General features: G+C 36.8%; 1 protein-coding gene across 3 annotated transcripts in view; it reads right to left on the reverse strand.

Annotated features, from left to right (window-relative positions):
- Positions 1-14957, reverse strand: part of HDAC9 (histone deacetylase 9) — a 1067937-nt gene that overhangs the window by 262482 nt on the left and 790498 nt on the right. For all 3 annotated transcript variants that reach the window (XM_018047346.1, XM_005679004.3, XM_013963174.2), the window contains 2 exons: positions 11565-11685; positions 6873-6922 (listed from right to left, as the gene is read on the reverse strand). In XM_018047346.1, coding sequence (XP_017902835.1) covers positions 6873-6922; positions 11565-11685 — 171 coding nt within the window. The remainder of the gene's footprint in view (positions 1-6872; positions 6923-11564; positions 11686-14957) is intronic.

Genomic DNA, 14957 nt, shown 5'->3' on the forward strand with positions numbered 1-14957 from the left:
GGCTTTCCCCAGGGAGCAGAGCATGAAACCCAAACTTATATATAAAATCATATCCTGTTTGCAAACATCATATTCCCTTTGCTTCTCACTAATCTAGTCCTATAAACCCCAGCACAGCTTGAGAGCCCATTCCTCATCTAAACAAATGCCATAAGCCCCTTTATACTTTTACAACCATGTCAAAAAATAATATTGCCTGCCAATAGTGATGTGATTGGAGTTGCCTCCTCCGAGCCATAAAAGAAGTGCCGAGTCTGTTATCAATTTCTCTAAGTGTATCAGGGGAATTATGGGTCGATTCAGTTCCAAGTTATAAATGACAACTCAAAAGCCGCAGAAGTGTTTGAAGCTGGGAGCTGATGACGACATTATCATAAAAGCCTGCTCGTCCTTGCTTTTGTGGTTTTTTTTTTTTTTTGGCCTATCAAGTGAAGAGGGAAAAATAAGGCTGAGAAATGACTTCAAGATTTCTTCACACAGCAGCAGGTCAGATGGCCAGGAAAATGATCACTATTTTTAGTGATATACCCTGAGGAGTGAGAACTAAAGTGGTTCAGCACTGGCTTTTGTTTCCAGAGTCCCTTAATTATCTGTTTCACTGTATGATGACCAAGGCCTGGGGTTTGGTAAAATGCTCTTTTCAATTGGTGCATTTTCCTGTAGTGCAATCACACAGTAATCAGAAGTGAGTCATGCTGCAGTAACGAAACAAAATGAGAACCAAACACAAAGGAATTCTGAGACCTTGAGATCGTTGTTCAAAACACCATTCTGGAGAGTACACTTTAAAGCGCCTTAGATACCACTCATGCATTGAGCTACCTGAGCAAATAATCACATGCCATTTTATAGGAAAATCAAATAAGTAGTAGAGATTTTTTAACTTCATAATGCCCCAGGTAGACCACTCAAAAGCCAATTAATCCATCAGCATTCAGCAGGTACAAATAAAACCCATCTAGTAGGAAGGTATATTTTCTAGGTAACTGCAGTTTATCGTAACAATTGGGGAGTATCAAGTGTTTTAGAATTTAAACCAGTGGGTTCATCTTAGATAATATGAACCAGAAGGGTGCCTTAAGACAAAAGCAATTTCAGTGCTTTCAAAGCCTGCTAGGGTGCCTCCATGTTGCTGCCAAGCTGGCCCACTCCAAGTTCATACTGGATATCTTTTGTATACTTAAGATGTCTCGGACCGTCCTGGAGGTAAAAATTAATACAAATCCATAGGACCCAGTTTCTCTTAGGACTTATATCAAAACCAAAGATCTCAAGAGTCTAAGATGTTCTAAGAAGACAATAAGGTTCCTAAAAGAAACAAAAACACTGAATCAAGCTAGTTCTCTAGCATCAACAAGTGTAAATATACACAACACAACATATACACGTATGCACACTCACCTAGACCTACATAAACACCACCAGAAGACCTATAGGCCAACTTTATAAAAAGAGGTGCTTCTCTCAAGCCCTTTCCAGCAACAATGGAGTCAAACTAATCGACTCTTACTTTTCCTGCTTCTGCTTGTCCAAGCTAGGTTTCTCTACCACCCCCACTGCCACTATACTGATTACATCAGTGCTAATCTATGACACCCACTGTGCCAAAGCAGCAGTCTCTGTTCATTCCTTGGGCACCTTAAGAGTTTACTAGAGCAGTTCTTGCTAAAGAATAAGAAGTGTCAGTGGCATGGGTTTAGCATAGCTGAGTAGATGGACTTTGTGTTCAAGGGACAGTGAGCCGCAGGCACAGCAGAGGACAAGCTTGGGATGTGGGTCCTAGAGAGCTATCCTCATTTCAACTCTGGGTCATGAATTAAATGTACTTGTAAATGAGTCGGGGTTTGATGACCACCACTCTCTAACAGCTTTGCTTTCCTCCTGATCACCAAATCCACAGAGCGGTCATTAGCTTTGTTTCACTCTCTGCCTTGTTTGCAGATAATCAGCCATTCTCCTCAAACAGCCACTTGGGATGTCAGAAAATAAGTGCAAAAGCCAATCAAAAAATGGGCCAAAGAACTAAACAGACATTTCTCCAAAGAAGACATACAGATGGCTAACAAACACATGAAAAGATGCTCAACATCACTCATTATCAGAGAAATGCAAATCAAAACCACAATGAGGTACCATTTCATGCCAGTCAAAATGGGTGTGATCCAAAAGTCTACCAGCAATAAATGCTGGAGAGGGTGTGGAGAAATGGGAACCCCCTTACACTGTTGGTAGGAATGCAAACTAGTACAGCCACTATGGAGAACAGTGTGGAGATTCCTTAAAAAACTGGAAATAGAAGTGCGTTATGACCCAGTAATCCCACTGCTGGGCATACACACTGAGGAAACCAGAATTGAAAGAGACACGTGTACCCCAATGTTCATCGCAGCACTGTTTATAATAGCCAGGACATGGAAACAACCTAGATGTCCATCAGCAGATGAATGGATAAGTAAGCTGTGGTACATATACACAATGGAATATTACTCAGCCATTAAAAAGAATACATTTGAATCAGTTCTAATGAGGTGGATGAAACTGGAGCCGATTATACAGAGCGAAGTAAGCCAGAAAGAAAAACACCAATACAGTATATTAATGCATATATATGGAATTTAGAAAGAAGGTAACGATAACCCTGTATGCGAGACAGCAAAAGAGACACAGATGTATAAAGTCTTTTGGACTCTGTGGGAGAGGGAGACGGTGGAATGATTTGGGATAATGGCATTGAAACACGTATAATATCATATAAGAAACGAATCACCAGTGCAGGTTCAATGCAGGATACAGGATGCTTGGGGCTGGTGCACTGGGATGACCTAGAAGGATGGTACAGGGAGGGAGGAGGGAGGGGGGTTCAGGATGGGGAACACGTGTACACCCGTGGCAGATTCATGTTGACGTGTGGCATAACCAATGCAATACTGTAAAGTAATTAGCCCCCAATTAAAATAAATAAATTTAAATTAAAAAAAAAAGAAAAGCAACAACAACAACAACAACAAAAGCCAATGAGACCCATTCAAAAAGTCAGCTAATTCTCTGCTTTCTAGAATGGCTTTGCAAGCTCCTGGCTCCACAGGAGGGTTGAGAAAAATGAGCAAGGATTACTGTGGGATGGTGACTGTCCTGTGCTGGGAGTCAAAGTGTGAAGCTCATGGTGAGCTGCCACAAAGGGGACCACACCGCACTAGCCGCACAGCTGTGCTGCTGGGCTCTGGGGACCACCGCTGGTCTGCTGAAGATGAAAGCTTTGGAAGGACCTAAGCTGCACATTAACCTCATACTGCAAGCCTTTTTACAGGTGACATCAGGAAAATAACTTCTTTATATATGGCTTTAAATAATAAATTTATCTTTATTATTCTATTTATCAAAGGAGAAACTACTTCTTTGAGCCTTCAGGTTCTTATCTGCAAAATGGTATTGATGACTGTTTTATAAAGTTGTTATAAACCCCAGCTGTAGGCCAGTAAACTGTAATGTCCAAATGGACATTGGCTGTAGCTGCTGTTCTTACTTCTACAAGGCAGGGTCACAGATGAAGGAATAGCAAGATTATCCTTGCTTTATCGAACATCACTGAAATGATAGAATTAGCTAAAAAGATAGGGGATGTCCCTGGGTAAAATTTAGTTATAGAAAAATAATTGCCTAATATATACACAGGACTAGTTGTGGTTTTTTTTCCTTCAATTACCTAAGAAACTTAACAGACTTAAATTCCTAAGTCCTTGGAAACCTGATCTAGAATTATTTTGTTCTATCTTGATTTAGCACTCAGTTCTATAGGATGAGGGCTTTCCTGGTGACTCAAACATTAAAGAATCCACCTGCAATGCAGGAGACCTGGGTTTGATCCCTGGGTTGGGATGATCTCTTGGAGAAGGAAACCGCAAACCACTCCAATACTCTGGGCTGGAGAATTCCATGGACTATACAGTCCACGGGGTCACAAAGAGTCAGACACAAATGAATGACTTTCACTTTCACTTTCTATAGGATTATGGCTTGTTATTGGTAAGGGTTAACTTTAAGTAGACTATAAGTTATAGGATATGTTTTAATGACCCACAAAAATGTCGACATTTTTCCTCATACACTGTTGGATTTGAACAAATTTGTCTTTGAAACATGGTATAAATATCCTGGACCAAAAAGGCTTCGTTAATTACTGAAAACAAAAAGACCTCAGGAGGTTCACAAATAAAATATCCCACAATGCAAAGTGCTTTGTGAAGTTTATGCCGTTTTCTCCAGGGATATAATGTATCTGCATACTCGGTATAACTATTGAAAACTGAAATCTGCTATAACACTAAGTTAAACCTTCTTGTATTACCTTTTCTCCAGCAATATAAATGTCTAGCAAATCAGCTTCACACAGGGACCTGCAGTGCTCACGGTCCGACATTTGGATTACTTAGGTATTTTCACAATCTTGAGATTCTTAATAATTTCTGGACAGGGGTATTTGTATTTTCACGTGGCACTGAGCCCTACAAATCATCTGGCCAATCCTGAAGTCCAGAATAACTTTTATACTGAGAAACAGGCTTAAGCACAACTGACCAAATAAATCAAAGAATATATTTCTGAAGTTTATGTTATTTAAAAGCAGTCAACAGAAACAATCCCATTTACCACTGCATCAAAAAGAATAAAATATCTAGGAATAAACCTAGCAAAGGAGGTGAAAGACCTATACTCACAAGATGAGTATTTGGAAAGAAACAAGATGACACAGATGGAGAGATTAGACCATGTTCTTACACTGGAGTAATCAACATTGTGAAAATGACTGTACAACCCAAAGCAACCTACAGATTCAATGCAATATCTATTAAATTATCAATGCTATTTTTCACAGAATTAGATCTAAAAAGCTATGGAAAAAATTTGCACAAAAGACCACAAATTGCCAAAGCAATCCTGAGAAAGAAAAATGGAGCTGGAGGAATCAGGCTCCCTGATTTCTGACTATACCACAAAGCTACAGTAGCAAAGTAGTTAAGTACTGACAGGAAAAAAGAAATAAATATCAACAGAAGAGGACACAAAGTCCAGAGATAAACCCAGGCACCTATGGTCATCTAGTCTTTGACAAAGGCAAGAACATACAATGGAGAAAAGACTGTCTCTGCAATAAGTGGTGCTGGAAACACTGGACAGCTACATGTAAAAGAATGAAATTAGAACATCCCCTAACACCAAACCAGAGAAGGCGATGGCAAACCACTCTAGCACTCTTGCCTGGAAAATCCCATGGACGGAGGGGCCTGGTAGGCTACAGTCCATGGGGTCGCGAAGAGTCGGACATGACTGAACAACTTCACTTTCACTTTTCACTTTCATGCATTGGAGAAGGAAATGGCAACCCACTCCAGTGTTCTTGCCTGGAGAATCCCAGGGATGGGGGAGCCTGGTGGGCTGCCGTCTATGGGGTCACACAGAGTTGGACATGACTGAAGCGACGTAGCAGCAGCAGCTAACACCAAACACAAAAATAAACTCAAAGTGGATTGAAGACCTAAATGTAAGGCTGGATACTATAAAAGTCTTAGAGGAGAACAGAGGCAGAATACTTTCTGACATAAACTACAACACATATTTTTTGATCCACCTCCTAAAGAATGAAAATAAAAACAAAATTAAACAAATGGTATCTAATTCAACTTAAAAGCTTTTGCACAGCAAAGGACACCATAAACAAAACAAACAGCCCTAAAATGGCACAATATAATAGCAAACAAAGCAAAAGCAACAGGGATTAATTTCCAAAATAGCTCAATATTAAAAAAAAAAAACCCAATAAAAAAATGGGCAGAACACCTAAATAGACATTTCTCCAAAGACATACCGATGGCCAAAAAGCACATGGAAAGATGCTCAACATTGCTAATTATTAGAGAAATGCAAATCAAAACTACAATGAGGTATTCCCTCACACCGGTCAGAATGGCTATCATCAAAAAGATCTACAAACAATAAATGCTGGAGAGGAGCGGAGAAAAGGGAACCAAGTGTACCACTGGTGGGAACGTAAATTGGTACAACCATTATTCTTAAAGATACATGCACCCTAATGTTTACTGCAGCACTATTTACAATATTCCAGACATGGAAGCAACTTACATGTCCATCAACAGAGGAATGGATTTTAAAAAGTACAGTACATATCTACAATGGACTATTGCTGTTGTTTAGTAGCTAAGTCATGTCTGACTCTTTTGCAACCCCATGGACTGTAGCTAGCTAGGCTCCTCTGTCCATGGGATTTTCCAGGCAAGAATACTGGAGTGGGTTGCCATTTCCTTCTCCAGGGGATCTTCCTGACCCAGGGATCAAAGCCATGTCTCCTGCATTGGCAGGTGGATTCTTTACTACTGAGCAACCAGGGAAGCCTCACAAGGAAGTAATGTCTTTTGCAGCAACATGAATGGACTACAGATTGTTGTACTGAGTGAAGTGAGCCAGACAAAGCCATGTATCATATGATATCATTTATACATGGAATCTAAAAAACAAAAAGGTACAAATAAGCTTATTTATGAAACAGAAAGTCACCAATGTAGAAAACAAACTTATGGTTACCAAAGGAAAAAGGAGGGTAATAAATTGAGATATGAGCATTGACATATACATACTACTGTATATAAAACAGATAACTAACAAGAACCTACTATATAGCATAGGGAACGCTACTCAATATTTTGTAATGACCTATATGGGAAAAAAAGTCTAAGAAAAGAGGCTGTATGTATATGTGTAACTGATTTACTTTACTGTACACCTGAAAGTAACACAACATTGTGTATCAACTATACTCTAATAAAAACATTTTTTTAAATCAGTAAACTGATACTTACCCCAAGTCCACCACATGGTAATGAAGAAAAAAACTTTTGAGAGGAGTCACCTACATAGTAAAAAGACATGAAAAATATATAAATTTGAATATAATTATAGTTTTTAAAATCTAGGGTTTTATTAATATATAATATTATGTCACACGGTATTTATCATTTGACTCAGAGGGAAACTGATCAAACTTTAGATTGTTAAAAACTCAAAGCAAATTGATACACATATATATACATATATTATTACCTGTAGAGTTTATTGCCCCACATGAACAAACACATACCTATGAATTTAATTCTCAAGATTTTTTGTCAACTGCCCTATACAATTTATAATACATCATAATATCCTTTTTATTTATACCTTATCGTATATCACTCAGCCATTCCTTAAGTGCATCCCTCTAATGTGATGCTCTGAGCCACAAGGTTTATGAAATACACTCTCATTTTTCACATGCTCCAAATATGAAAATTTTTATCTAAGTATACAGACTTATCCTTAAATTCTAAACATTTCAGATATAGCTGAGAACAAGTATATGATAAGCCTCTCCATTATTCGCAGTATTTTAAACAAATAAGTCACAGAACCACAAAAAGGATAACCTTTTCGGGATCTAAAGTAAAGTCACTCAGTCATGTCTGACTCTTTGCAACCCCATGGACTGTAGCCTATCAGGCTCCTCCGTCCATGGGATTTTCCAGGCAAGAATGCTGGAGTGGATTGCCATTTCCTTCATCCAGGGGATCTTCCCGACCCAGGAATTGAACCCGGGTCTCCTGCATTGCAGGCAGACTCTCTGAAGTAAATGTCAAAATCTTACTTATGACTATCTCTTGAAATTGAGATTTCATGGAAGTTTTAATCATTTTTGTTTACAAGCACTTCGTTTTTCTATATTATCTACTACATGTATGGAGAAAACCAGAATTACCACTCCTAAAGCTCCAAGACTTGTCTTACAAAGTAACTAAAGGAAAGGCAAGTGGGCATTTCTATATCATAGTTAACTATCTCTGAAGTGATTCATATGGGTCACTGAGGAGATCAGCGGTAGAACCAGGTACAAATCTCCACTTCACTTATCCTAACTGTTGATAATCAATGAAATAAATAATAAAAATTGAAAACAGGCTTGTGATGAATCTTATGTGTCATGTCAGTAAAAGTCTAAATAGATTCTTCTGTCACAGAAGAAAGTTTATTTTGACAACAATAAACTGTATAAGTTGAGTTTTCAAATGCAATTGCTAAGATGGAAAACTATAAAGAAATGTCTAAGTGCAAATGAAAAAGTAAGATATCTCATTATATATATATATATGGACTTCGAATGGAAAAAAGACAAAAAGTCAACAGAAAAAAAATTCATGAAAAAATATTAAAATTGGAATACTGATATCAGTAAAAGATACATAAGCATTTTTATGGATACCATGGGGCATGATAAAAAGTTTTCTTAAGTTGTTCCTTATAACAAAGATAATTCTGTGTCAGTGAATATTTTGCAAGGATATATTTATATGTGAAATTAAAATACAAATGATGTATATTTTAATGTCTGAACTCCTCCTTCCATAGTGAAAAGGGCTAAAGGTAATATTACAATGGAATAAAGTAATTTTTAAAGTAATTTGAAAAAAATGATTAAACTCTAAGTAAATATAGAAGACAAATAATACTTGAGAATCTACTTCAGCACCATTTAAATAATACTAAACAACCAAATTAATCAATAGTTTAAACTTAGTAGTGTGTAAGAAAAGCTTACTTCATTGAGTTGACTTATTTTTCAATAATGTTACATCACCTGATCCATGGACGGAGCTCCAGTTAGCCACAAGATAATGAAAACTGGTAGTGAGAATGACAGGAAAATTAATGCTAAGGAAAACCTCTCACCAGAAATGATTGGAGAGAATGTTTTAAAAGTGTCATCTTACAGGGTCTAGAGTATTTAAAGAGATAAATGGTGCCCATTTTCAAATCTAATCATTTTATACATTATCGATGTCTTTCATGATACAAAGACTGATGAATGTGGTCATAGTGAATTTTTATGTAAATCCTTTCTCTTAACACCAGAACATAATCGTTGAAAGTAGTAATATCAATTAAACTCTGTGTGTGTACACTGACAAACCCTCCTGCACCATCTGTGGGGGGAGGGATTAGAGGAAGAAGAGGAAGTGTGAGAGTAAAAGAAAGGGATAAAGAGAAAATATCTTGATGACTGTGAATTTCTACACATTCATCGCAGCTTCAATCTGGCTTTCGAGATTTAAATAAAAAAAAAACAAGCCCCAAGAATTCAAATTTCATAAAGAACAAAAAAATAGGAGAAGTTAAACTTTTAAAAGAACAAGATTTTAAATTTAGACCCTAAATTGAAGAAGTTGTTTCTGAATTGATGGGAGAAACTGATGTAGTTCAGAAGCACCATCAAATCTGAATTTAGTGCTAGACATCAAGACCAAGCAATACAATATCCTTGTTTCCTTTTACCCCTGTAGCCTGCACATAGGCTGACATTGTTGCACTGATCCTGAGAGGGGCCTATAGAACTCCACATGTGTATCTACAGTTAACTCTGAAACCATCCACTGTATGAATTTTATTTCACAATGAATATTCAAAACTAATGAGATAAATGGCCAAATTATTTGTACAAAACTGTAAAAAAATAAATAATTGATAGTTGGTGCTTTTATTGTATATATATTTGAAAAGGACTATTATCCAAGTTCTAAATTATAAATTATAAATATATTATTAATTATAAATATATAATTATAAATATAATATATAAATATATAATTAATTATAAATTAATTATTAAATATTCAAATCTTTAAATGATATTCATGTTTTGAGAAAATCAGCTTTTCTCAAAAGTGTAAAATTTCATTAAAAAAATTAAAAAGTGGTATTGCCATGTTTTACAAGTAGAACAGTTCAAAGCTGCCAAAGTAGAAACTTCCAAACAGTTCAAAGCTGCCAAAGTTGAAACTTTTACAAATATAGCCTTTCTCTTAATATGTGGAATATGGTTATCGTGGAACATCTCTGAAACACCTACGTGTAAATTTATCTTAATTAAATCCAAAGTTTGAGATCTAGTTAAAAAAAAAAAAAGAAATGGGGAAAGTTTTCTACTTGTTTTCTCCTAACTAAATTAACAAATAATAAAAATGAACACAGTTTCCTATCCTTAAAATGCATGAGTATTTCGACCACAGAAGCCTGTGCAAGTTATTGTCTGATTTACTTCACCATTTTGGTAAACTGGGTGGAATTATTAATTCATGCTAAAATAAGGAAATTTACTGCACAATATACAAAGCAAAAATTGCTTTATGTAAAAATCTCCATGTGCAGAGACTGACTCCAGCAACAGAAAAAAGAAAAATAACACACAGAGTGTAAATATCTAGATGGACTCACTTGCTTTATGTTAATATATAAGTTTAATTCTACTACACAGATTGTCTTTCATCAAATTTTCATAATGTTTTCTAAAAACTGAGTAATCTTCCTGTGTTCTCTTTTATGTCCATTTCTCCCCACCTGGCATGCGCATAAATACACACACACACACACACACACACACACACACACACAACTATATACGCTTACTTCATAAATTTAGGGATGCCTGCCACTTGTTTTAAAAGGGTAGATTTTCAATGTTAAAATTGGTGACTGTTAATTTCCCCTCATAATTGCTTTCTAAGATGCCTGTCTACTACATGTCATCCGCTTGCTTTCAAATTGTTTAAGACCAGTTAACATAAAATCGTCTTGAAGTAATACTGAATTGGGTGAAAGAGTCCAATAATTTGGAACTGACATAACAGGCTTACTGGAAAGAAAGCGACTTTCAAGAAAAAGCCCTAAAATGCATTTTTAGTTAAAACATAATCTTTTGGGCATACATCACCATGTCATGCATTATTATTCTATTATAAAAGATTACTAATAAACTTAATTAACAGAATCATTTCAGCTAAAATGTTTCTGTCATGAACTTTTTTCAATACTGTTGATTCTATCATTCATACAAAGTTTATATAAAGCAGTGAAACATAAATTTTACTTCAAAATCTGATAATAAAGTTCGGAAAAATCATACTTTAAAGGTTAGGTTTATTAGTTTTCTACTTCTGCCAACTACTATTTGATTCCATAACTAAAACATGTACTACATAGAGTCTATTAAGATTTAAAATGTAATCTTACTATAAAATACAGGGTTCTAGGTATAGTAATAAGGAGTTTTTCACTTAAAATAAGTTATTTTGTGCCCTCTGTGTGTTAAGGTCATAGAAGAAAAGAACTGAAAGACACAAAATAAATTTGAAAGGTGAAGATAAATTCACATAAAAATGTGAAAAAAAATTTAGATTAAAAATGTGAACAAACTTCACAATGCATTTACTCCCATCAGCTGCAACACGGTGACACAAATGCTATTCAAATAAAAGTCAACATCATAAAACCTGCACTGCCATTTTTCCTAAAGTAGGATTTTCTTAATCTACATTGGCTAGATTGTAAACCACTCGTTCCACAGAGCACTGCTGTTGGAAGAGCTCTTTATCACACTGCTGGCCAAGTACTCTGAACTGACAGCAGTACTGACTAATGACAGTGCTGGAATGTGCTTTCTCAGTAGAATGGAGGCCCATACAGACCTAGGAGCATTCTGGGGTCCAGCTTCTGTCCGTCCAGGGGGTTGGTGCCATACAACAGTGAGTGATGTTCGGAATGAACAAGCTGTATTTCCTCCAGGCTGGCTTTTCGACCTTGAATTCGCTGAAAGAAAACAGCAGAAGTCTACCGTACTTCACTGACAACATTTAGGAGAAAATAAGACCCCAAGTCACATTTAAGATGATTAATAATGGGCTGAGTTTCATCATGGAGTAATGTGGCATTGATTTGCGTAACAAAGGACCATAATAATACATGAAAAATGAGTGTATACAAAGTTCAGATCCAATGGATTGCTTAAGCCTAAATGGGCAATTGACCTAAAACATATTCTTCTTTGGCATAAAAAGATATCTATAGAAAGTTAATAATTAATAAAAATTTGGAAATAATTAATAGTTAACTCCTTTGTAAAAGCATGTAGTTAAAAACAGGAACTACTGCTTAGCTGAGAAGTAAATTCATTAAACTCTTACTTTACACTCACCCAAAGAAGCTGTTGAAACAGATTCCTTACTGTTTATTAAAGGAAAATAAATCCCAATACATTAATATATTTGATGATTCCCCATACACTGATCATGTCATGTGTGTGCACCTCACAGTCGTGTTCATCTAGATCAATGTCATTCAAAATATGTAACATGGGAATTGATCACAGTTCAGGAACAGAATGGTCTGTGATGAGGTCTATATAGACTTGAGAGTAAATATGGAGAAACTTTTATGGAAACCCCTGACAGAGTATTTTAAATGTCTGTTGAATCAGATACAATCATGCATGTCTTCAATTTTTATTTCATTATTGTAGTATCTCATTTTGAATGTATTTTATAGAAGCATTAGTCTGTGACAGAATGGAAATTGAACAAAAACAATAACTCTTATTTAATCAGAGATAATTTGAGATACTCTATATTCAATATTTCTACATCCATGTTAGGCAGAAACTTGCGTCTTAGCTAACAAAGAATGATTCTTCGACACAGACAAAACTGCACGTAAGTTAAGTCTCAGGCAATGGACAAAGTGTTCTTCTTGGTCACATCTCTCAGTTGATGAATCTTTTGAACCAGTAAACACTGTGCTGGTGTATGAAGTTAATTAGCCTTACTTTTTAACTTGCTATACTTCCTAAAATTACCCAGATAGTGTTAATATTTTATTTAAAATATGTATCACAACAAGACACTTGTAGCAGAGAACTACAGTAAAATTCGAAGACAGTCTGTTCAGGGAATGCTGACTTCTCATGTTCCTGACCATGAATTACCAGTTGACCTATAATCATCAGGTGACAACAACTCTCAGGACCAAGAAAATTCCACACTCAGTCTCCCTAGTTTCAGGTGATGCTGCTGCTGTCTGATTCTCCAAGGGGGCGAAAGCTTCAGGAAAAAGAACCTTGATACACTGATACTTCCTAGAAGTTTATTGGCTAGTGGTGCTTGTCACTGAAAATAAATCATTTCTCAGTGCAAGAGGAATAGCAGGGGACTTGAGGGCTAACAGGAAGGTAACAGCAATGATGTAAAACAGAAACTTCTTGACACTGTGCCATTATGTGCTGAATAAATAAACAAATGCTTATGGCATTTTCATTGCCAAAGCACTGAAGTTCCCTATGTTTGACACCCCATTTACATTTCTAGAAAAATAAAAAAAATATGCTCTAGAGAAATTATTCCCAGGGAGGTTTAAATGCTGAAATTAAACCAGGCAGGTAATGCTGAAGACTAGGGCAAATTTATGATGGCCATCTGGTCAGCCACTGCTCTCATCAATAAACAAACACGTTACGGACCTAGATGGCTCGCTGGTAAAATCACATTTGGAAATGTTTCTGGAAGACCAGAACAATCAAAGAAACAGAATGACAAGTAATGAGAAAAGGAAAGTTCAAAGTCTCTATTAAAGGGAAACATTTTAAATGTGAGATTTCAGCGGGTGGAAAATCCCCCAAGATAAGCAGTGGTAACTCCACGGTCTGAGTCATCTGAAATTAGAACGAGCAGCACGTTGAAAACCAGACTGTGGCAACCAGTCCCAGTCTGGCAGAATAATGAACACCATGAAATATCAGGGCTTCCCGCTCTCATTTCTATGAATCTATGAAACCCATAGCCACTAACATCTACACGCTGATACAGTCAGACATCCATATCTTAAACAAAGCCAGCTCTAACTAACAATCAGACCCACATTTGGACTACTATCATAAAGCTCCATCCCCTTTCCCATAAGGACATTTTTCTACTCTACAATGAATTTTTGCTTCTGGTATAATGTTAAATACCATGAGCAATAAGTACAGCTCTATGTTTTCACAAACTAGTCATATATATTCACATACCATACATTCCATGCATCTCCCAACTCCCTTCTCATTCTCCCACAACCTCACTAGGCTGAACGCTTAATCACACACTTGAAAAATAATCTGCTAACAAGATTCAATTATTGACAGTAGCTCAAGTGCTGATAAATCTTAAGAGGACACCTGCTGCACCTCAGTCATTCCCTTGTGGAATATCAGTTAACTAACAGTAAGGGCAGAGCATCTGGCCCAGCCCACATCAGTCATTCAGTCAGTTCAGTCGTGTCCGACTCTTTGCGACCCCAAGGACTGCAGCACGCCAGGCTTCTCTGTCCATCACCAACTCTCAGAGCCTACTTAATCTCATGTCCATCACACTGGTGATGCCATCCAACCATCTCATCCTCTGTCATCCCCTTCTACTCCCACCTTCAATCTTCCCCAGCATCGGGATCTTTTCCAATGAGTTGGTTCTTCACATCAGTTGGCCAAAGTATTGGAGTTTCAGATTGAGCATCAGTCCTTCCAATGAATATTCAAGACTGATTTCCTTTAGGATGGACTTGTTGGATCTCCTGGCAGTCCACTTACTCTAAGAGTATTCCTCCCTGGTTTATACCCTAGTCTCCCCTTCATCACTAAAACGTAACAAAGGGCACAAGCTTGCCCTTTGATTTCTTTCTCCTGCCTCTCCACACCTCTTTTTGACTCCTGGGAAATATCTTACATTGGCTCATTTTATTACTACAGAATGTGTTTTTTAAAAAATCCTTACACTATATATAAATAGCAATTCTTTTTTGTTGTTGATTGTTCTAGATTTTTTTTTCCTCCTGCGGCATGTGGGATCTTAGTTCCCCAACAAGGATCCAATTCATGCCCCTTTCAGTGGAAGCATGGAATCTTAACCAGTGGACCACCAGGGAAGTCCCAAGATATAAGCACTAATTCTTTAAAATCCTTTCTGCTTCTATGCCCACTGGAGAATCAGACCCACAAACAAGGTGTACATGTTTCTACAGAAAGAGAGCAGTGGAAACCATTTCAATATGAAAAA

This window comes from Capra hircus, chromosome 4 (assembly GCF_001704415.2).
Source record: "Capra hircus breed San Clemente chromosome 4, ASM170441v1, whole genome shotgun sequence".
NCBI lineage: Eukaryota > Metazoa > Chordata > Mammalia > Artiodactyla > Bovidae > Capra > Capra hircus.